General features: G+C 41.7%; 1 protein-coding gene across 1 annotated transcript; it reads right to left on the reverse strand.

Annotated features, from left to right (window-relative positions):
• Positions 1-5,144: 5,144 nt before the first annotated feature.
• On the reverse strand, positions 5,145-22,489 carry LOC100824800 (uncharacterized protein At5g08430). Its single transcript, XM_003567291.4, has 16 exons — positions 22,050-22,489; positions 21,057-21,136; positions 20,651-20,904; positions 19,451-20,315; positions 19,082-19,203; positions 18,865-18,921; positions 16,698-16,748; positions 15,835-15,905; positions 15,539-15,696; positions 12,166-12,219; positions 9,244-9,300; positions 8,444-8,500; positions 7,406-7,462; positions 7,262-7,306; positions 6,045-6,116; positions 5,145-5,755 (listed from the first exon to the last, which is right to left on the reverse strand). The coding sequence occupies exons 1-16, from the start codon at positions 22,163-22,165 to the stop codon at positions 5,388-5,390; spliced, it is 2,484 nt and encodes an 827-aa protein (XP_003567339.1). The 5' UTR covers positions 22,166-22,489; the 3' UTR covers positions 5,145-5,387.
• Between the last annotated feature and the right edge of the window lie 2,413 nt (positions 22,490-24,902).

The following is a 24,902-nucleotide window of genomic DNA, read 5'->3' on the forward strand; positions in this document are numbered from 1 at the left end:
ATACAAATTCCACTAAATTTCTACTCAACAATCCCCAGATCTAGAAGTGTAAATCCGGGTATTGGTGGGTGAAGTCCCACGTTTTTATCTCGCGGCCACTTGGAAAAAAGATTCTGGGTTCTACAGCTCACGGATAAAACGAAGTCTTTGGTTTGTAGCAATCGCGCTCCGCTTTGGGTCTGCTGCTCACGGGATCCCAAAGAAGTTCTCCCGCCGCACACGAGGGAGAAAATAAAAAGACAAACGTGACCGTGGAAGCGCTCCGGTGCATTGCATCGGCATCTGGTGCACGTGCGGCAGAATGCCCTGCAGACCCGCAGCCGGATGGATAGGCTCGGCGACCGCTGGACCGAAGAACTGCTCCAACAAACCTCACGGTCCACCGTTGTTTCTTCCGTACCCGATCAAATCAAGCGCCGCCCTTTGGAGTTTGGACCGCGCGCTGCGCTGCGCTTCGGCCACCGGAGCAGAGCAGAGCAGGAAAACCCCCCGCGTGTCCCGCGCGTCTCCTCACCTTTCTTTCTTCATACAAGTGTCTTTCATTGATGGTCACGGATAGATGGCAGAATTATTCCGGATCCTGCCGCGCTGCCAGTAGTAAGCTCCTGTTTGCGCTGCACAGGTGTCAGGTCTCAGAAAAAAAAGAGGAAGCGCCAGAAAACAGCGCGGCGACTTTTAATCGCGCGCGCCGTGTGTTCTTTATGCCCTCTCTCGATCTTCCTTTTTTTTTAAAGTGTGTGATTTGATCGGGTTCGGTCCACCCGTGACGCCTAATCATGCACGCACGTAGCCGAAGCGTGCGGGCTTGTATTGTTTTTCGAGCTTTAAAACGCGTGTGTACGTGCGTGCGTGGCTGGGAATGGCCCCGGATAGAAAGGATGCCGCTTTCGTTGGTCGACACCTGTGTCTGGGGGGGGGGGGGGGCGGATCAGTCAAAACTTGAAAGGGCGTTTTATTTTTGGGTGGGATTATTATTATTCCCTTTGGCGTCGGCAGGCAACGTAGACACACATCGGCCGCGCTTATCTATCTCCTCCCCCTGCCTGCAGCTGAAATCGAGCCTGCTGGACGCGCGTGCTGAGTGCCGACTAGTGCTTTACTTGATGCTGATGTGCTGAGGCCGACTAAGCTTGTTGCTGGACGAGCTGGCAACTTGACACGGACACGCCGCGTGGCATGCATATGGCTAGCCTGCCAGACAGTGGTCTTTGCTTAAGGCCTCTTTTCAGTGTTTTCTGAAATTGGCCTCTTTTCAGTGTGGTTAAGCCAATGTCTGAATGTCTCTGTAAGGTTTTACTTTGTGTTTATGAGAACAAATTATGAATTTCTCACATTCATAAATAGTTCTCTCTCCGATCCATAATAGGTGTCGAAAAGTTAGTACAAAATTGTTCGGACCACATGTCTACGCACGCATGGCAAGAACGTATCCATTTGTTTAGAGGCTGCTTTGATGCAAACTGTACGTCGTGCTGATCCTGATTTCTGAATATACACATAGACTAATCTATCGTCTAATCTGCTTCTTCGAAAGCTGTACTTTTTTAAACTTCCCTGATTGCTCGATGCTTCCAAAGGTGATAGCAATGCGACCATCATCCCCTAGCATTAGTTTATTGCAACTAATCACTCAGGCTGTCTCTCGATCGCACGGCACAGATTAAAAATAATGGCGTCCGATTGATCTCGTTCCAGAGGCGATCGAAAGCAGTGGCTGGCCTAACTCCATGACCTCAGTTTGTATTATTTGTATTGTCGAGCTGGAGTTCCCGAGGGTTCCATGACTTGTTTTATGCCAGGTTGCTTGCCTGGATGAGCCAATCGGACCAGTATATATAATTGCTTTGGTTAGTGTACATCATTAGCCATTAGGGGGTGATTAAATAAACCATGAGCATACGTATGTACATGTGACAGTCTGACAGAGCATGAGCATATATAATCGTGTCTCCTGATTGCGGGCACACGAGCAGGTTTCAGCAAGATCTGTGTGTGTATTTTCATTTGGGGGTGCTCTGTTTTTTTCCTTTCCTTTTTTGAAGATTGATGCTGATTGCTGCTTATAGCCAGCCATGCACTCCCACTACTGCTTCCATTTGAGATATAATCTTAGGTTTTTATTTGCACCTCATGATCGAAGAGTTATATCCAGACATTATTTAAAAAGATGAGTACTTACAACATTGTGACCATCTTAGTGGATCATATCCATGCGAGAGTACTGGGCTAGAATGAACCACCGCATTTGCAATACAGAATAAACTAGCCGGTCGCCCGTGCAGATTGCGCGGCTAGACTTTATAATAAAATGGAATTTTTTTAATTCATATTTTTCTAATAGATTAATTTTTTTATGCAATTTAGATGTATTTTATTTCAAAATGTTCAATGAATTTTTGAAATATTTGATTTGTTAAATTTATCACCTGTGAAAATATATAGTTTTTTACTTGCATTTGTCACTGTAAATCTTCTGAATGATAAGACTGAATGTCATGAATGTTTAGATTTGTTTAAATCCGTAGCACAATATATGGTAGATTAGGTAGTCGCTACTGTTTTAGCAAAAGAGTTTTATTTTGTTAACACCGTGTGGAATATTATTATTTTTTAGCTTGTACTGGTAACATATGTGTTTTTATGTTATATTTGAACCATTTTATTTTCTACATATATAGATTTTTTTAATCCTCATTTCTTTGTACGAATGATATATAATAATTGATGTTTACTACTTTGTCCATCATCCATTTGCATGAACTTTTCTGAAGTTTCTTTTAGTCGACGTTTGACACAAAATCTACCTCAGTTCTCATGTTATTTCTGGTGGTGCTGCTGCTTCCGGCGGACAGTAGTGAGAGATGTTCAACTTCAGGTGTCCGTATGCGGTCGTGGTCGTGGATTTGGGTGCACCTACGGTAGATTGGATTTCGACTGGCGTTTTCGTTGGAAGGTGTTGCTACCGATCGGCGGCTGTTGTCGCATGCATGGATTCAGTGACGGTGCATCTACGGATTTATGGAACCTGAAATTGTACGGACTCCGCAGATTGGGGGTGCACTGCTGTGGTGCTGCCTGATGGAGCTTTGAGAATGGAAGACTGACATCCAGTGCCACGGGGACAACTAGACAGCTAGTCGGCTACGCGAGGCTGTGACCTAGCGCTAGCGGCCAGCGCCACGGGTGGTGCCAAGGAAAGTCATGGCGGCATTGGGGCAGTGGGCTGGGGTAGTAGCGGGCAGGCTAGAAGCTGGAAGAACATCGGCGACAGCCAGTTGCAGCTGTCTGTTACTATGGACGGCAGCGGACCAGTTCCCAACTGCGGCTGCAGGGGTGGGGTTGAGATGAGGTGGCTTTGGGGCAGGCTTGGGCGGAGGCGGGCGCGGGGGCTGGACGCTGGCTCGAGCAGCCAGGGCGGTCGATCGGTGGCTACCAGCTCCCCACTGCCCTGCTGGTTGTTATGTCTCTCTCTTGCCATCTCGCGGTGGCAAACCCCCAATTTCTCCCGATTCACCCCAAGCACACGACTATTGTGTCCTCGCGCTTGTGTTTTATCTGGTTTAATTTTGACCACAAAATTTATAATGCTTTGATGATATATGGAAAGACGTGGTGACTCGATGGCTAGAAACCTAAAAACCAACTACAAATATATATTTTTGAGCTGGTGCAACTTTCTTATTGTATCAAATGACTGTTACATCACTTAGGAGCAGAGGAAGAAACTACAAATTGATTTTAACTACTTCCTCCGATCCATATTAATGGTCGAAATACTACATGTATTTAAGACATCTTTTAGACATAGATACATTCATATTCGTGAAAAATTGAGAGAATTAAGATAGATACGAGGTACTATAAAACAGAACCGCAGTTTTGCTGCAATCTTGCTAACATCAGCATGATGTCATGGTCAGCAATAGTGGAGTACACAGCTACAGCTAAATATGGATCTGAACTTCCAATCTAGCGAAGTACCTGCTGGCTCCACAGTAGTAGAACACATCTGATGGACGTACGTGTGAGCTCGATCTGTAACCGGACGCCAACACCTTTGATCTCATGCGTCTGATCGATCTCCCATAGCCGACCTGAGCACCCTGGACGGTGTTCTTGTCCTCGTAGGCGACGGCGAAGCCGCCGGACTTGTCGGAGACTCGGAGCTGAAGCAGCCGCCGAAGAGCTTGCCCAGAGCGATGTTTAAGGACTGCCTTGGCCTTAAGGTGGACGTGCGTGACAACACAATTGTTCTCCTGGCTGTATTGCAACTTTGCAGCAACGCGGGAAGTAGTACATAGGAATATTGCATGGACTAATGCATGCTTAGTCCTGGTCGGATTGCATGGATGAAGTCCCGGCCGCCGACGCATGCGCCACGCATCGTTATACGGTAGTAATAGATAGATTTGGATGGATAAATTTAGACCTACGATAACTTTTGCAAAATTTAGAACGTATAATTTCTGCTATTTTAATTAGATATTAGATTAGATTAGATGGCAAACGTATGTGCTATTTGAGTACTCTCCTCCTAAATATGTCTTAAAACTCGACCAATTAGAAAAATAGATTTATAGGACTCAATCATCTGAGGAATAAGGACTTCTCAATCAACAACATGAGCTGTCCGATCAACTTCGAGATTCATGTAGTTGCCTTCATGTTTTTGTTAGTGTGTTTGATGTAGATGGACTTTAGGATTCTTGTACTCCCCCTCCTATCCATAATAAGTGTCTCAGATTTTGTTTACAAAGTTATACTAAATCTAACACACCTATCATAGATCGGAGAAAGTAGTTGTCATAAATCGTTGCAAACGTGACATATGGGCCTCGTAGAGTTACAAAAAACAGGGCGATATCCCAGGAACGGAACAAAATAATTTCCCCAACTAGTTCTGCAAAGCCTGAGCCGGAGGCCCAAGCCTTTTCTGGAAGTAGACATGCCTACTGTCCAACCAAGATCCAAACTACATTGACAAAATAACTTCAGATCTCAATACCATGTGAATAACTGCAAAATGTCGTACATTCCATTGTTTGATGTGATAATCAAATCAGAATGGAATAGACCAAATATATTAGTGAAGATAGCAGTAGTACCGCAAAATACAAAATTTAATAAAAAAGGGAATTCCACTATAGACCAGCTGCGTAAACATTTGCATTAACACCAAAGACAGGTAAAAGATTCCATTAACTTTAAAGACAGGTAAACATTTGCATTAACTTCAAAGACAGGTAAACCTTCGCCAAAACTTTATTTTTGTTCCTAACTCCATGCTTAGGGATTGCTTGGAAGCGGTACTTTTTGGTACAGGTTTGGTATTTAGTTCAAATTTGAACTAAAGACTGGAGCTCACACCTACAATCTGGGCTGCCACATTAGAATATCATCTGGACAGCATCAGCAACCAAGATGGCTCTCTTTGGTTTCTGCCCTATGTGCCACACACGGAAGTCTTTATCGAACCAGTCCAATCGATGCCAAAACCGCAGTTGAAACATTGAGAACGGCCCTTGCTGTTGTCCTTGGGGATCCATGTAGTACCACATCTTGACAGAGTCAGGCCCATCTGGAGCGCTTGGCGTGACCGTAAACAAGGGTCCTGAAGCAGTGAGTGCTTCAGGGGAACCACGTTGTGCAGCTTCAGGCTCACGCTGCTCCGCATGAAGCTCATCATCATCACCATCCAGATCGATGATCTCATTGTGATGCCTCGTGCCATTTTTATCCTCCCCATCCGCAGTAACTACACGAGATAACTTTCTTATTAGAGAAGGGGAAACAGGTAAAGAAACAATCATTGGCACAGGGTTTAAAATAGTATTATATGGTGGGATCTGATTAAACCACCATACAACAAGAACAGTAAACCATGTAAATGAACTGGTAAAATGCAAGCTAAATGCAGTTTTTCACAATGCATTGTCACCTAAATGAATGCTTAAATTGATGAAAAATGGACATCAGTATGCAGCATAAAAAGACCTCCAGAATTTCAGCAGATGCAGAATAAGTGAAAGGACTGAGTAGCAAACCTTGACCAGGGAGCACTAGAGTATGCAGTCCAGAACGAGGAGTGTCAGCATTACAAAGGGCCTTGCCATCAGCTGTGGATTTAACATGAAATACATAAATGATTCAAACTAACAATTGCAATAGCATGCAAACTATATTTCAGGAGTCATGGTGGAAGATACATATTAACAGTACAATCAGTGGACAGCTAACAGCAGAAGTGACCACAAGTCCTCAGAAGAAGATTAACTATATTCATATGTCAATATGCTTATTTAACACATTATATCTGCATGTTACACACGGAGAACTAGTACTGTTTTTTTGAGATGCACAATTGCATTTTGCATGGACTTTTCGTTGGTAACTAGAAATTGCTAATTCCTCACGAGGCGCTACCATCTGGCTTTTTTTCTGGGGCGGCGTCCAAACTCAATAGTGGCTAAAAACCAAAGGGTCGAAAGGTGCAGCAGAGTACTAATCTTCCCTTGGTGATTTGTCGAATATTTATGTATTTAATTTCTCTTACACGAATTAGTATCGATTTGTAATCCATTTGTAGATAGCAGCATAGAAGTACGGAATTAAATAGGGAAAGTTGCATAAATGTCGCTGTGAAGTCCCAAGTTCCCCCAAAGGCCACAGGCTATGAGGGCAATTGAATGTCATAGGGCTAACATTGCTTAAATATGAGCCCTAAATCAAGCGACAGACATGCTTTAAATGCTACAGTGCTTCAGTACACGTCGTGCCTTCTGACATTGCCATTGCAATGGCACGTTAACATCATACACGTGAGCCTTTGCATAAAAAATGGACACATGAGATTAAGCTGAACAATGCACACATATCATCTGATATTGCCATTACGCAGTAACAATAACATTAGGTGTGTGACCTTATGGATGAAATGGGCACACGAGATTCATCCGAAAATTCATGTGTGCTGTAGCCAGTGGCCCACATGCCAGTGAGATAACAAATGGCATTTTTCATATCTGCAAACTTTGTAGTGGTATTTATCTAATGCGTTATCTAGATTTCAAAATTATTTAGGACTATTTTCATATTTTGTTGGGATTTTTTTTGAGTTTATTTGATATAGGAAACAAACAACTAGCACTAGATATGCTTCCTTTCTTGATAGACAGAATTTCTCAGTCTGCCCCCATAAAAACAGATACTACTAACAATGCAAAAGATGCAAATCAGAAAACAAAGAGTCGCTGTAGAGTACCTTGAGAAGCAACTTCAGAGGCAGAATCAATTTGCACAGACGCACCTGGAGTATAAATGTAAGGTAAACAAAGGAAAAGGATGTAAAAGTTTTTCTAACATGAGCTACCAGACAGAAAAACATATCTGAATACTAAAAACAGACCTTCGGGCGATTCCTGTATACCAACTGCCAGAGGATCAGTGACTTGCTGTGTTACACCTGAAAACAGAAGGCAAGCAGGTCTTCATATTAAAAGGTGAGAGAGAATTCCAAATATTTCCATCCATATCCATAGATCTATAGCGAAAAGTAAAGAATTGATCAGAAAAATTATGTTGAGGGAGAAAAGCAGAGGCGTTGAATAGCAAAGAGTCGATTCACAGTAGGTCCTAAAAGTATCCGAGAGGTGCCATGTTAGTCCCAATTCTATGAAAGTGCACATATAGGTCCAATAATAGTACTTTAAGTGAGTCACCCGTGGTCCTAAGCTCGCTGGTGCAGCTGACCTGCACCCGTGGTGCTTTGATTTTGGCAATGTAGCATACTTGAATGGCTAGTTTGCAAGGACCACGCTTGAGTCCCAAGCTGCCCAGCCACCAAGTAACTTTCTCACATTGATCAATGTGGTCAGTTCGGCCATCAACATATGTCTTGTTAGTTTCATAATAGCAAAAGAAACAGACATGATTAATCTCTAATGAGAACAACTCTTTGAGGGATCTTATTAGTGAAATGAGCGCAAATTTATCACTAGAATGGGGCCATTAAGGGTATGTTTGGTTTTAGTCAAAACTTGCCCTACCAATATTTTGGTACCCAAATTTTGGTGATGCTTTTGCTTTTCCATGGTTAGTCGATGTTGGAATTAAAAATGAAATAGATTCAGATCGGGTTTGCAAATCGATGATTCCAGTTCATTGACTCTGTTACAGTATATACATGTCCCTAAATACAATTAGGACTATCTTGGTACCCCTCTAATACTTCTAGGACCTCCGATGTATTTCACAGCAAAGCAAATATATAAATGGAATGGAGCCCTACTAAATGGAAAATTCAACTCCAATAATATGAAACAACTTATGAGGTGCACTTGAAATGGAAAATTGGCACAAAAACTTCAAGACAAACAGAGGAAAAACAGATGATAATTCTCCAAAGCATTAGGTAAAATACAATGACTAACTACTAAAAACAAACCTTCTCGTGATTCCTCTGGAACAACTTCCAAAGAATCACACGGTTGTACCGTTGCACCTGGAGACAAAATTAAGTTGATCTTAGTTGAGAAGTGAACATACACTCCTGCAGTAAGTTCCATCTGTCGAAGATGTACTTAGTCTCCATATATTTTGTATAATATCCCCATTGCACAAGGGGTTTCCTACATATTTACCGCATGTACATGTATATATATCATTTTCGAAAAATGTACATGTATATATACCAGCCTATGGCCCACCAACTAATGTTTGCTTGTCGAAAAAAATAATGTTTAGAAGGGCCAGAATATCACATTTTCAAACATAGTGGAAACAAATGGGGAAAAACATGATTAGAACAAATCTCCAATATCAATGATATGAAACAAATCACAAATTGCACCTGAAATGGAAAATTGACAAGATGCAATGTAAGGAAGAAATTTTCTTCTAAAACATTAGCCACCCAAAAATATCATAAGGTTTTACTAAAGCGGTGTGTGATAACTGATTACTAAAAATAGTCTTACTAATAGAAGAGAGCAGGCAAACCTGCCATTAGTTCCATCTAATATACTCCGTTCTAACAACCAAAGGTGACAACTATTTTAGGGAAAAAGGCAGACATGCAGAATATCATATTATTAACTGAAAGGGAGCACTGAAGGGGGGGAAACATGATCAAAACAAACTTAATTGGCAAAAATGCAAGGCAATCATCAATGGGAAAAAAGCAAGTATAAATATTCCTTTAATCATTACATAACCAAAACATCATAACTGATTACTAAAACAAACCTTCTGCCGTTTCCTCTATAATGGTTTCCAAAGAAACAGGTACTTGTGTTGTTGCATCTGGAGAAAGAAAGGTAAGCAGGTCTTAGTATTAAAAGAGATCATGCAAACCTGCCATTAGTTCTATCTAATGTTTGCAACTACAGCTCACAATACAAACTATTTTAGGGGAAAATGTAGATAGCAATATCGTACCAAATGGTACTTACTCTAAGGGAAAGGGTTAGTTAAAACAAAAGGTTTCTTCAATCACATTTACATGGAAACAATCCATGAGGTGCACGTGGAATGGATGGGTGTCCTAATACATCAAAATAAATAGCACATGCCACATAAATTGATAATATATGAATCTATTGATAATAGCACATGTGCACATCGTTACTTTTAGGATTCACAAGCAAATGCTCCAAGAGTTCCCAAAGGTACTGAATAAATTCAAGCAAGGACTGGATCCAATAATTGGACCAAATTAAATACTCATGTAACAACGATTTTGGGATTGTTGTCCAAGATGGCATAGGCCAGCTTCTTTAACCAGGGAGTCCTTGTGCATTCTGCCAGGAAAATACTAAGCTTGTAATGCTACCTACCTTTCTATCAATGAATTATGTACAACTTTTTTTTGTGCATTCTCGAAGGAAAGATAGACAATTATTCCAGGCCATTCAAGCCGGACTTGGAATTCTTTCACGTGGCAAGAGCTTGGAAAGCTCATCCTTTGTACCATATGTGATCCTTTCTCCACACTAAACTATGTGTACACGAACGATCACACCAAATTATATGTTCCAAAGTTATGGACTACGCCACATTCTATGTCCCACAGAAACAAATACGTGGCTGTGAAAAGATACCCCTAGGGCCCCACATATCAGATATGTTGGCTCTGACAGGAGTGCGGTTTCTTTAACGGTTGGGGTGGGGTTGGATAAGTGTAGTTCTTTGAGAAGGTTTATATGAGAAGTGTGGTTTTGTGATGGTTCTGCAAGATTCCACGTAGTTTTGAGGAATTCACTAACAGAGCATATTCAATTTCCCTACATTTTTATGTGAGATTGAAGTGAGGGAATAAAAAGATGATGATAAAAGGAAGGGTCGGTCGGACAAATCTTGTCTCTTCAACAAGGAGAGGAAGGAGAACATTGCAACCAAGGAGAAGAGACGAGTATCATAGACTCAAAAATCTGCGGCGGATGCCCGTCATTACTGAAGAGGGTCGCGGTTGGTGTATAACTCTCAAGAGGAGGGAGAGCAAGGTCTCCGCATTTCCACAAGACGGTATTGCGGAATCGTCATTATTTTTATTTATTTTTTGAGATTGCGGAGCCGTCATTAAGGTAAAGCAATCCATCTCCTGTTGTATTAGGCTGAATTGGGCTAGATTTACTGGGCTGTGTCTTGTGCCGCATGCATGCCCCCATCTCCTGATGTATTAGGCTGACTTGGGCTAGATTATCTGGGCTGTGTCTTGGGCCGCATGCATGCCGCCATCTCCTGTTCTAATGGGCTGACTTGGGCTAGATTTACTGGGATGTCTTGTGCCGCAAGCACGCCCTCATAGCGTCGTCAAAAGAAAATAATACTTTCGAGTAAAAAAATTGAAGCAGTGTGAAGTAACTTGTCTTGCTTTACTAAGTAATTTTTTTTCAAGAAACCACCAGGAGCTATTCAATAAGTAGAAAAAGAATCGATCCAGTCTATGAGGGGAACCGTATCGAAAACCTCAAATGGTCGGTTTATAAGGAAAATGGCCGAAAACAAACAACCTTTGATAATGAAAGAAGTCAGTCCTTGGGCACAAGCACAAAGGGGATATTGTATCCTATATGCAGGTTGTTACTCAACTAAAGAAATGTCACGTGCTTGGGGAATTTGGGGATTATAGGAAGATCGCAGGAAGTAAGGGTGCTCTACGGGAGGACGAGGCTTGTAACCTCGTCGCCCTGTGGCAAGGAATTGGGGCGCCCAGGGCGCAGGGGAAAATAGGGTTTGGGTTTTTGATTGCTTGCTTTATTGATTGAATAGGGGGGACTATAAATAGCCCTTACAAACTTGGGGATCAAGCTAGACTCTTACAGAATTGGAATAGGACTCCTAATCAGATTGGAAACAGTAGGGAAAACCTTCTACGGGACGAAACCTTTCTATCTCCAATCTGGACTCTTAATTACTCAAATTAACTAAACTGACCCAGACATGGGGTCCTTCTCTGCCCTAGGTGGCCGGTGCCTATACGTGCGCCCCCACATGACAAGAAAAAACAAACTTTACCTGAATTTTGAAGTGGATGAGATCAGAGCGAGTGGTTTTGGAAATAGATGTGGAAGAAACGTAGTCTCCAACGACACTAGACCACTCACAAAAAGGTTTGAAATTCATTTCCTAAATTTAAGTGTGAAGTGTCAAGCAGTGTTATATCAGTTGTCAAACTGGACATTAGTGGTATTCAGAGGCGTACAAATTGTTTGACGCAGACTAGCTGCCTACCTCATGTGTCTATGCCTTATAATCTACGAACAATTTACAATTCATTTCAAAATTATAAGTAACACCAACCAATTATAAATTATTCTTGGAAATGAAATACAAGTAAAGCCATTTTCCTAAATATGAGGGATGCAATACACAGCGAACAAAAGATCAATCCAAAGCAATAATATCAGGAGGTTTCAGGAAGTGCCTTGCAGTTTCCCCCTCAAATGTATAAACTGTAAGCACTAGAATTTGAACTTAAAAAAAAACTGTATTCAACATGAAACAAAGTCGAAACATTCTCATTTGAGTTCACCAAAAGGAAGGATGAAATACTTCTTTTCCAATTTTTATGAGTTTCTTAGCTTAGTTTCTGATCTCACTTGCCTTCGCAGACATACACATTGAGCACACTTGAAATAGATTCAAAACAGGTAAAACGAGTAAAACCTTTAATTTTTTCTTCCGCAAAATTCATGCAAGCAGCAATCTTCCTTTTTATACCTGCACAATGATCCATCGTTAGCTTCTTGTCGACATAGCAAATCGATAATCTGTTACATTATTAAACAATGTTAAAAGGAGCTCTCAGATAAACCCTGAGGGGCTAGCTGAGTGAAAAGAAAAATATTTAAACAATCATTCTAGGTGATTCCAGATTATAGTGGTGTAGGTTAATTCAGAAACTTTAAAGAATGCATTATGCATATAATCTAAACTAAAAAGGAAAGCATAAGCAAACGTTAATCTTGAAAGTATGGACCATCAGTTATGGTGGATCCAGATTATAACATCATACTCCTTAAAAATATTACAGTAGAACGGTGCAGATTAAACTAAGTAGTAGTTGTTAGGAATATATAGAAAGTATCTAAACAAAAAAGGGAAGAGCAAACAAACATGAATTTGGATAACAAGTCTGGCATCAATTATGTTCACGCAAGACATACTCGCCTAGAACAAGGACTTTGCTACTTTTTAAACATGAAGAAATGGAGCCTCATATGCCTACATAAACACGACCTGGTATATGATACCTAGCAGAAGTTGCCCGTGTTCATATGGACATAATACAAGCTGCAAAACATCATCAGCATATTATGCTAAAGCAGCGCAATCCTACTTATCTATTAGCTGGTTATAACATCATTAAACTTACTAACAACATCATCAATGTTTCACTAGTTGCTTCAATCACATTGCAGCAGAAATTGTTTGCTGAGGTTATAGTACGGTCTTGTCATGACTTTTTTCTTTATTTGTTTCACAATGCTTGAGAATCTAAGGGACCATATTTGAGTCTGACCACCTAGATGGTTGCTACGGTATCGCTTTACCAAATAATTTAGCCCTCAATAGCTAAATTTCAATAATTCTCAAGTTTGATCGCCAGGATGGTTGCTAAAATAATGTCCAGCCTAAACATTTTCCTTGAAAGGAAAAACAGTGTTTGATCAAGCCATCTATGCCTCATTGCCACTAGACTTAAGGTTTCAATGGGCTACTTGCCGCTGGAGGCAGTAAAACTTCTCAGCACTTTCTTCTAAAACTACGAATGGAATCTTGATAGCACAAACAACATCCATGATTGGTGTAAGAGGAATTGTTACAGGAGGTAATATGCATTATTAAATACAGAAGATAAGCATTGCAACATTCAGCCAGGCAATTGAACATGGTAGTCGGTTAGGTTGTTTAAAAATTAGTGGGCGTGGCAGGACTTCGGCTTCTCTCTGCCATTAGCATTTAGGATCAGGGGCGGACTTACGCCCTGGACAACCTGGGCTGCCGGTCGTGGCCCAATTGGTATAGCTAACCTTCACTAGATAATTTCTGAAAAATCACAAGATCCAGTAAATTAGCCCACAACTTTAGCCCCGGTTATGGCCTAACTAGCAGCCATCCGGTCAGCCCATCTATTCTAATCCCAACAAAACGTGAAACTGCCCAAATTCCTCAGGAACTTTGCCGTTGTGTCATCGATTGGCTGCGCCAGGTAATTGTTGAGAGTACTTGATCCGTTTATTCCTTTGCCCCACCACCCTCCCCCCACCCCACGCTACCCACGGTTCCTGCTATGCTGAGCATTGGAAAGCAACGATTTTAATTGATTCCACTCAACCTGATGTGTAGAATAGAAAAGGAAGATGAGTGGAAGGGGAACGAGAAATATTTGCAAGCATTGGAAGATGATAAAATTTAGAGGGTTTCCAAATAATGAGGTCCTACGGTTGATGATGAAAAGATATATTGGCTTTACAGGTTTAGGTTCTTGTCCTATGGTGATGACGGAAATATTGGCATGGATGAGCAAAGCTTCAGCATTTAGGTACTAAAATTTTATCTTGAATATGCATTTATGATGGAGAATTTATATTTTGCTATGTTTTCCTGTGTTGTCCACGGTGCATCTGGGTACAAACTAGTTATACTTTTTGACTATTGAAATTTAGCCCCGGTCACGCCCTAATCCTAGGTCCGACACTGTTTAGGATAGTCATTTCGCGTGTGTGGAAGGTTGGCCTAGCACTAGGCATGTACATAAACCTGGCTGTTTTGCCCTTGACATCAATCTGACATTTTTTATAACGATTAACGAAAAAACACTTAGGTACAAAGAGGCAGTGCCCAATGTACAAAAAAGTTCTGCAACCAATTGACTCCATGATATCGTAAACAAATCCACCAAAGTAAATATTAAAACAAAAGAGTTTCAAATATTTAGCAAAAAACTAAACGAGAATAAGTTCTGAAACATTAGATCTATGTTGAATTATACTGCAAAGACACGGGCACACATTCTGTATCCACAATGTTACAAAATAGGTGGTAGCTCCTTTTTGACATAAAAGGATTAGTATTTCAAAAGGATGATAGAAGAACTGAAGAAGGATGCCTTCGTGGGGATCTTTCCCTTGAAACACCTCTGCAGGGATAAATTACTTGACAGTTGGACCTAAATAAGATACAGTTTAATGACCATGACTATGAATTTATCAAAAAATTGAAACCTTCAAGTTCAAAGTTTAGTAACAATGATCCAGGAACCGTTTAGAATACAAACAAATAGTGGTAAACATTAGACAACTCGAAGTTAACTTATATATCTGTCATCTACGAGATAGTTCGGCTGCAGATAACACATAAGGTGTACTCATTACTATTATGTCAATTGAATTATATATAACCAAAAAAAGGTTCGTATGCCCTCAAAAGAAAAAGAAAAGAAGGCTCGTATGCACAGTAGGCTCTACAAATTTTCAAAATCTGGTATGAGCTCATATCCATCATTCGGTACCCAACCCAAAGGCATATTATCTGCATTCACAGTCACATACATAAGTCCAGATCATTATTCGGTGTAGCCATATCTGCTCAAAGTATGCTCATCTCATCAATATGCTGCAAGTACTTGGTTACTTTAATGCCAAACCAGACTTCCCAGACGAACAATTCTCATTTAATAAATAGTAATTACCTTCTGCAGGGGTGAACATAATGACATACTAACCTTAAGGAATGTAATGGGGGGACTAACTGAGTTCACACAAAGCATTCTGCATTGGCAAATCCAAATAACAGCTAGAATTTCTTTTTAAAATACTAAGAATTAGGGAAAAGAAATTTATCTCTGCGTGTTTTTCTGTTCCAAATTTTGGGTTATGAACTTCTGTATTATTGGTTTCCATAGTGGGACCAGGGCTGAGATGTTGGATGGCACATGTAAAACTTTGAATGTATTTGGCAGCATTATAAATAAATAAACATATGGACTGCAAGAAGGAAACCGTTTTATTTAAGAACCAACATTTCAAGTGTGTACCTCTATTTCCTTGAGAAAAGTTGCTTGCTGCTGATTCAGTTTCAGCTTCTTTATTCTCCTCCTCTGGATCTGGAATAACTTCTGGGATCTCCTCAAGGCGACGCTGCCTTTCAGCCGGTGCCCTTAGAAGCTTTTGTTTACAAAGTAGATCATGCGCTGTAAAAAAATCGGTCAAGGAAAAGGATCCAAAAGTTTTATTCCTGTGTTTCAAGTAGGGGTTAAGAGTTAAAAAAGTACGGAAACAGCCTGGTTAATTTATGGCTGCATGGTTATTACAGTCGATCTGAAAAGGATATTCGCAGCGCCACCCCTTATCAAATGCTCTCTCTATCTGTTTTTCCAGCCTAAGAAGCTCCCTGTCCATCCACTGAAGAAAAAGGCAACTTGGAAATCATTGTAAAGAAGCATAAAGAACGCATGGACATAAAGAAAGGAACAATGTATATTAGTAGGGAGCACGAGTATTCGATTTGGGATGAGAACCCAGAATTTTTGCTTCAAGCTTAATGGTATCTACAGAAGAAATCAAACATGCAATTGACATAGCATGCCACTCAAAACATTCATCACTTTTCCTTTGGAAGAATGGTGAGGAGGATCTAACAGTAACCCTATGAACACTAAGATGTACGCCACTAAATCCAGCCAACATAAAAAAGGACGTCCTACCTCCTAACTACAGGTGTCATGTTGAGGGCGAAGCTTGAAATGAAATGTCAGGCATTCAGGCTTGAAAATAAATAAATAAAGAATCAGTGGAAAAATATTGCATTTGTAATTTTTTCGATTTTTTTTGTTACTTTTACGTTTTATCAGAATACAGACAAGCCCAGAAAAATCAATTCGCACCGACTAAGTGCACATGAACATGCCTACCCTAAACTTACAAAACCAAAGCACTTCAAGTATGAAACCAAAGACTAAAGCAAAACAACTAAACACATAAAGTTTGAACACAAGCTAAGAACGAAATATGATACTCCTTTCTGCGGATAGAGTTAAGAAAGGATATGAATAATCTTTTGCGGAACCATGCACTATTTCATCCAGTAATATTTATAATCCCTTGGCCTCTTTCCCGCCTATATATATGCATGTATTTGAATCAAAAGATACCACGATAAAGTTCCAAATTGAAGCAATTTAAGAGTGTGCTTACATGATTTACTATGTCTGCATGTACACTTGCCACTTTTTCCTCTAACTCAGCCTGTCAAAAAACAAAAAGTCAGAGCATTGAAGAAGAAATTGACATTGGACATTAGATGCTCAAGTAAAACAAGAGCCGAGATGACACTAGAAAAAGACCCTGAATAATTTTTAAAAATATTTCCAACATATAAGAAACTAAAAAACACAAAATAAACAAGCTGGTTTATATATAGCAACAAAATATTTGTTCCCAGATCTCATGTGCACTTGCTATATTACCCCCTTCAAATCAAAGAGTACCAACATGGGGATATGGGGTCTAAATTTTGGCCAATAATAATGGTGAATATTAATATTTAGATTAGATTTTTTAAAATTATCAAGGTTCAAGAAGGCGCAAATCCACGCCCACCTAGGCACCCTGGGGCGTCAGTAGAACACGGCGAGCTAGGCAGACTGAGCGCCTATGTGCTCCTGGCAGTACTGAGACGGGGCAGGGTGTGTGACAAGCTGCCACTTAGGCGGGGATGGAAATGAGTGAGAGAAGTGAAACAAGTCGTTTCGTCTCACAGAGCAAGACCATGCCTCCTCCTCATCTCACCACATGTCCCACCCCCGAGCTCCTCCCAGCGCCGCTGACATAGAGCTCCTTTTCCCCTCAGGTGAGCTCCCTGCACCGCGTCTCCGTTCCTTCAATTTCAAAGTTTCGGGGTTCCCTACTGCTACTGCATGTTGTGCTGTCTCTCTTTTTTAGTCTTAAAAATCGCACAAAACACATGTTCCCTCTGCCATCCCAGATGGTATGCCATACAGAACAGAACCTAGGAACTGACAAAATGCTTTCCCGACCCCCCGCCCCACCGCGGCAGGCCTGCACCCTCTCTAGTTTCTATGGCGGCTGGCGCCGCGTCCTCTCTCCTCTCTACCACGGCTGCCCGCACGTCCTCTCCACAGCGGTGGACTGCTTTTCCACCGCTCTTGTTGTGTTGCCGACGCTTGTGTGTTGTTCTGCCGCCTGACGCTGGAGTGTTGTGTGCCTATGATGTTGCTATCGTACTGCTGCTGCATGTTATTTCTTTTGTGAACTTGATTTGTTGCTCTTGGCCGCATGTTTTGACTAGAGAGTGCAGAATTGAGAACTTGAGATGCATGTGTTAGATTTGTTATTGGGTCATGTGTGTTTGTGTGCCTGTGAATGAGGCATGCATGTTAAAATTCTGCTGAAACTGTTATTATTGAAAACCACTCCTGTGTACATGTTCTCTCAACATTAGGTTTGGTTTCCTAGTTCTCAGTGAAAAAATCGGTTAGCATTTGTGACTAACAAAAGTAGTCAAAAACTGAATCATGGCAACCGAATTTCCGGTTATAACAGAATGCCCACCCTGACTGTCAGTATTGCCCGTGACCTTGTGAAGCATGACACCAAGCATATTGGTATAGATGCTTCCTTCAAGAGGTCCTGCATGCCGAATCAGGTGATTGCTCTACAGCATGTGCCTTCCCAAGGTCAGCTAGCAGATTTCTTCAGGAAGGCCGAGATTAGAGCACAAGTGCATAACAACTTCTATCTATCAAAACTCAGTATTGTGGATCCACCATGAATTTGTGGGGGTGTTAGACATGTATATAGCCATACGTGTTAGCCGTGTAATATCCCCATGGTATAAGGTTTTTTGTGTGTGCATATTTACCACACTTGGCCTATAGCCTTATTGAAATATAAGTTGCATATTTCCTCATATATCTATCTCTGTGAAAAAAACAGTAGGTGTCCCACGTGAACACGGGGCTACTATTATTCGCTTGCTTATGTACTGCATTATGTAAGCGCGTTCTTCCTCCTAAGTATTTGCCCTAGTCCTAGATGCCAACAATTTGACCGCAGACGCATAGCACAAGGAGCATAGACCCTCCTGGCACGCTCGTATACCGAGTAATATGATTCTCAATCTGATATTAAATGATTAGGTACATACAAGTAGACATACAGACCTATCTTAAACATGCAACTTCCGCGGCTGAGACAAACAAACACATACATGCTAACTAGTAGTAGCAACAGATCAACTGAAGCAATGTATTTCAAAAAGGAAAGAAATATGTATCCAACAATATATCTCATAGTCAAACATTAGAGTGAAAAAAAGGAACGTCACAAGAGGTGAACTTACAACAGTAGGCCTTTTCAAGGGCTCTTTCTTGGTCAATAGAATATCATGGCACTCATCCTGTCATCAAGCATAGAAGAAGAATTAATTTTGAGTAGGTGAAACCATTTTGCAGAATGTACTAAATAATAACAACCTAATTCATAAAGATGATAGCTTTCGCTACATTTTCCAATGATACACACTTAGCATAAGTGCTACTGGACTAAGAGAACCATACCTCCTCAAAGTCCTCCTCTGACAGCATGGTAATCTTGACATCATCCCACATGCTGGAAACACAAAAAAGAATATCTGTACAAGTATCCTTTATCTTGTATTCCTCTGAAGACCTCTTAATGCCTGCCATGGATGTTTCCACAAGCAGGTGAGAAAAAAATTCCCTGCTTACAATGAACAATAAAGCAGAATGCAGATAGGCCTAGTGTATGACAGTATGAGACCATTGAGATATGAATCTGTTTGGATATTCAGGCCAGTTTTCAGAGCAAAACTGTATTTATTTGCCATTTAGTATGTAGCATCGTGATTTGGGCTTTCATTCCATGACTCTAAACTACAAGGCTAATAAATTGCACTTGAACATTACCTGTAACAAACCCAATCTGGTAATATTTCTTAGACATCTGATAACTATAACTCTTGAGATCATTCTTAACTCTAACCAAACAGCCAAGTACTTTCTGTTCAAATGTGTCTGGCTGACCCAGAAGTTTCGTAACTAACGTCCTTCTCAAATAAATTAAATTCAAGTTCTTCTGATTAAGAGAGGCAAGACATCTCTTGTTTACTTCTGGAACCCTCTTCAGAATTGTTGGCTCCAAACAATTCCGTAACTTTTTTTGCACAGTTGAACCATCGTCGTAATCAGAACCATCAGTTTCATCCTCTGATTCTGAAATGGCATTGGCAGCAAAATGTGTATCCAGCAGGCCATGAATCAGATTGTACTTCACTTTCCTTTTACTAAACAAAGAATGCAAGTTATCATCACACACGACAGATTTTTTCTTCTTATCCTGGAATAGATTCCTCTGTCTGATGTACTCCTTGACAACTTCAGTAACTTTGAAATGTTCAATAGGCTTTGTTGTATCCTTACCAATACATGACAAGAAATCAGTTAGCTCTTTTGAAGCCCAGCCAACATATGTTTTCTTCTTTGCCTTTCTTCTCTTCAGTGATGCTTGCACTTCATTTGGTATGTCCATTTTGTCAGGCCTAAATGTTTCCCCAGCATTATCATTGTCACCCGATGAACTTCCATCTGTCTTGCGATGCTGTTCTGGAGATTTCTCTGAATCCCTCCCTTCTTTAGAGCTTTGGCTTCTTTTAAGAAGATGCCTTGCTATTCTCAAGTCAAGTAATGTCAATTCCTCTTGGTCTTTAATGAATGACCAGTAGCCTACAAAGCCAGATTCATAGTACTCAGTCCTTCCAAAATCAGCCCTTGCCTGGAGATGCACATGAACTCTTGTTAGAAGAGACAAAAGTTAAAAACCCATTGGACGGGTAGACTGGCATTCTTGTTTAAACTAGCCTGACTTATAGTTATATATCTACAAAGAAATCCAACACAAGTGCAAGCGGGTGACCTACAGATAAATATGTGGTGAATAGCTTTACGGTATGCATCAAGCTTGTTATTTTTTGGGGAGGCAAAAATGACTAATGGAATGGCATGTCATGGTAGGTGGAAACTTAATACCAGTTTGAAAAAAATGGAAGCTTGTTACAGTAACTCAAGAACAGGTTGGGGGATGGGGGGTATGCATATGCATGTAGTTACCTTTTCATAATCAGCATCAGCATATTTCTCCAGCACTAGTGTCAGATTTAAACAGGTGCTGCAGAATCCTTTGCCCTGCTTCATTTGGGCGGACTTAAAGTCTCCGAGGATGACTCCATGAGAAGCGGATAATTCTCTGATCTGCTTCACTTGGACAAACTCAATTTCCCCAAGGCACTCTTCACAAGCAGATCTTGGACAACACAAGCATCGATAGACTGAACTCCTTTTGCAATTAACACATGTGTGGCAAACTGTAAATAGTTAAAAATAGGCACAAGAACCAATATCAATACTTTATCAAACAGAAGTTAAAAGAGGCATTTTGTTAAACTGAAGTGTGTGTGATTCCCATACCAGTCATGCATGGTAGAAATGCTAGAAAGGATAAATCATAAGTGCTCACCACAAATAAATTCTTCGTCGGACATAAAGAGGTCGTCTTTTTTTCCCACGCAGGATGGATGGAAAGCTTTGAGGCAGTTCCTGAAAGGCATCACAAGGCATGTTTTTAGCGAAACTGTCGCCAACTGCTATGACTAGAAATTATCGAGAAGATGTTGTTCCCAGATCACGACAGACACTATGCAAGGTTGTATTCGTCAACCATGCAGACTTTGTGGCACCAAAATCCACCTAGCCGCATTGGGCGCTCTCCAGAACACACCAGGAAATTTGCAGATGACGCACTATACCAGTACAGATCCACCGATAACTAAGAGCATCTCTAGCAGGTTCCCTATATCTATTCCCGATCCCTAAATACTGCCACCGGTCCCTAAAAACTGGCAGAACACTGCTCCACAAGGTTCACTATATGGTTCCCAATCCCTAAAACTTACTAGAATTCAAAATGAATTTCAAAATCTAGGCCCAAATAAATGATGGGTGCCAAACAAGTAGTTAGGGAATTCCCTATTTTCTCTTTCCTCTTCCCCAAATCCAGGGAACCAAGAGGTTCCCTAAAACTGAAAAGCCTACGCGCGAAGGCCCAACTGCCGAACTCGAAAATTTCCCTAAGAACGCAGCCGCCGAATCGCCGTCAGCGCCCTCCCCGCCGCCGCCGAGACACCACAACCCCGTTACCGACCGGAATCGGGGCCGGCGAGCAGTAGGTAGGCCGCCGCCGCCAAATCGGCCGGTACAGGAGCTCCTCCGGCCACCTCCTCGTCCCCCCGTGAGCCACCACCGGCCCGCAAAGCGCCCAGCGGCCCCCATGAGCCATCCTTCTTTTCAGACAGGAAAGGAGGCAAGGCAACGACAGAAAACTCGAAGCAACAATGCTACCCTTTCCCCGGACGTTCGGCGCACATCGCCGACCGACCAACACGCGATACGTAGATTCCGGCAACCCCCGGAAAAAGGAAAGAGAGAGAGGGCGAGGGGGAGGGGGGCTTACTCAACGTCGCAGACGCGGACGTGGCCAGCGTCCATGCAGACGAAGCACATGAACTCGGCCATGTAATCATCAGCCCGCTTCCCCCACCTCCTGGGCTTGATTCCGTCCATCGCCATGCTCCTATCCACCCCACGCGCCGGCCAACGGCGCGAATCCGATTCCGCGATTCGCTCAAATAACTGCTCCGAACCGGCGGACCCAAACGGAACCCCCCGCCCACGGCCTCCGAGACGGCGGCGTGGCGGGTTTGGGGGGGAAGCGGCGGCGGGGGAAGGATTGGCGAGGGTTTGGTGGGGGTCTGGGAATGGAAGGAGACGCGGATTTATTCGGGGCGCGGGCGAGGGAGTGGAATTGGAAAGTTTGAGAGTGGAAGGTCGCAGCGCCGAGGAGCGGAGGCGCGGGTTTAACGAGGACGACTGGACTGACTGGAAGGGAGAGAATTTTCGGGTTCTCGACAGTCGAGCGAGTGAGGACATGTCAGGTGTCACCGTGGCAGGCAGTAAAAGCGAGGCTGTCCACAGTGTCATTTGCATACGGACGAAACCAGATCAATTCGGACGGGTAAGGCTGGTACCATATTTTTTTTATCGGATTCGGAAACGACATGCATACGGTTTCGAATGCGGAAGCGTAACGGATTATGTTGGAAATGGAAACAGTAGGGACTCACGACAGACGGATAATGCTGCCGAGTAGTGAGATTACAGTCACTTAATCATCACGTACAATACAACATGTGCTTAATGTGTGCTTAATACCACATCCAGCAACAACAAATCCATTTTGTAACTGCAGCAGCCAGGAGCCGCGTTTCGGAGAGAACGAGAGACGTAGATTTTTCTTTTGCTGCGTGTTGTGTGGTTAGGCATTTGGAAACCAGCACATCTGGGCCTTAGGCCTCGTACAAATAATACCCAACTTTAGCTCTTTTGGTTAGAAAACGGATAATATCCGAATAATTACTGCCGGATAATCCGATCTAAAATCCGGATAATCTGTTATCCGTCGGATTATGCTTATACCGTATCCGAATAAGTTATCCGATATCCGATTCCGTATCCGACCGGATAGACATTTCTCTTCCCATATCCGGTGCCGTCGGATCCGGATCCGGATTTAGCCGGATAATATCCGATCCGGTTTCACCCATACATTTGCACCCATTGTCCTACTAGTAATAGTTGAGTAGATAAATATTGGAGTTGCTTCTTTCCCCATCTGGCGTCCAAATGTGATGGTAGGTGTGTGCATTTTTTGTGGTGATTAGTGTGTCAATAATTTGCCATGGTGAAGCAAAGTCGTCAAGCCATAGATGATGACAATGACGCTCATGGATGGCCACGAGGGACGGCATGTGTTTGAGTTTGTGCCGTACTAACCATGTAGGACATCGTTTGTATTTTTCTGCTTTCGCTTGAATTTTCTAATCTACACAACAAATTTCTTATTAATGAAAAAAAGGCAACAAGTTTTTATCCATTAAAAGATGCATACTAACATGACACGGGTCAGACTAGCAAGGATGGGTCCATAAGTTAAAGACTGGCCGAAATGACAGGCTGAACAAAGTGAAGGATCAAAAGAACGAGAAATCTAGACAAAAAAAAGTCTGGGTGGTGGAGGGATGAAGAGCTTGGTCTAAGGGTATCTCCGGTGTTTATTTCTCAAAGTAGGTCTTAAGGCATGGCCCACTATTTTCTATTCCCTTGAGACCCAGCCGTAGCGCAAAGGCTCGGCCTTATGAAAATTTTGTTAAGACCCAGACCTACAACGTATAAGGATGGGCCTTAAGGGTTGGCATGTTTCTTAAGACCTGGTTTTGGGCTACATTGGAGTCGCCCTAACACAGACCATGAGCCATCCCATCCACTTCTAGACCACCATGAAGCATGAGCTGGATTTTACTATCTCGCTCTCGCTTTCTCCTTTCTTCGCCAAACGGTAGCATTGTTCATTTGTCAAGGACACATAACACATAAAACATCCTCTCCACTAGGGGTTGTACCCTCATTCGTCTAGTTTGTCTCGACGACAGAAAATACCGGTTCGGTCTAAAACCAGAGAGTGGTCTATAATAGCTCGATAGGATAATCTCGGTTATTGACTTGAAAGGCCACGCGATGAATCTCTAACATAGCACTAGGACCCTCTTAGGAGCCGCCCAATCCTATTAAAAATATGAATTGATGTGTTAACCTTGCCGATGTGCAATGACATTCACTAATATTGACATCTTTATACATGTGCCAACCAGCATCTCGAACCCTTGAGCATCGACATTCTAAACTCAAGCATTATTGCTCCATAACAACAATTGTTATCTACATCAATATAGCGAGCACAAATCGTCTATGTCCAATCAATACAAACCATCCAAAAAAGTTATTCAACTAGACGAGAAATATGTCGGAACAATACACTCTGCTGTTATAATTCAACACTAATCACCATCCTAAATGCACAATTTCACCCTTAGTTTTACCGGGTAATTTTCCTTTACATCTCTTTGATGTTTCGGTTTTGTCACATCTCTATGTTCTACATACCTACTTCCATTGATGAGCACAATAGTCCACGTATCCCATATTGTGTCTGTTGTGGTGGGTAACATATCTACCTCCTCGGCCTTTCAACTGCATACACCACTATATATTTCACAACATATATATCATGCAAAGCAATCAACTTGTCTCGTGGCGAATATGTGTATAAATTTTTATGTATTCAAAATACCCTATGCGCACTGCCTTTTATTTCTACATAACTGTAAATTTGTACACAATTTAAAAGATTTTAGTTCCAAAAAATGTCAAGTTGTTTGAGATTGATATCTACGTATGTCTATATCTTTTA

Source organism: Brachypodium distachyon, chromosome 2 (genome assembly GCF_000005505.3).
Source record: "Brachypodium distachyon strain Bd21 chromosome 2, Brachypodium_distachyon_v3.0, whole genome shotgun sequence".
NCBI lineage: Eukaryota > Viridiplantae > Streptophyta > Magnoliopsida > Poales > Poaceae > Brachypodium > Brachypodium distachyon.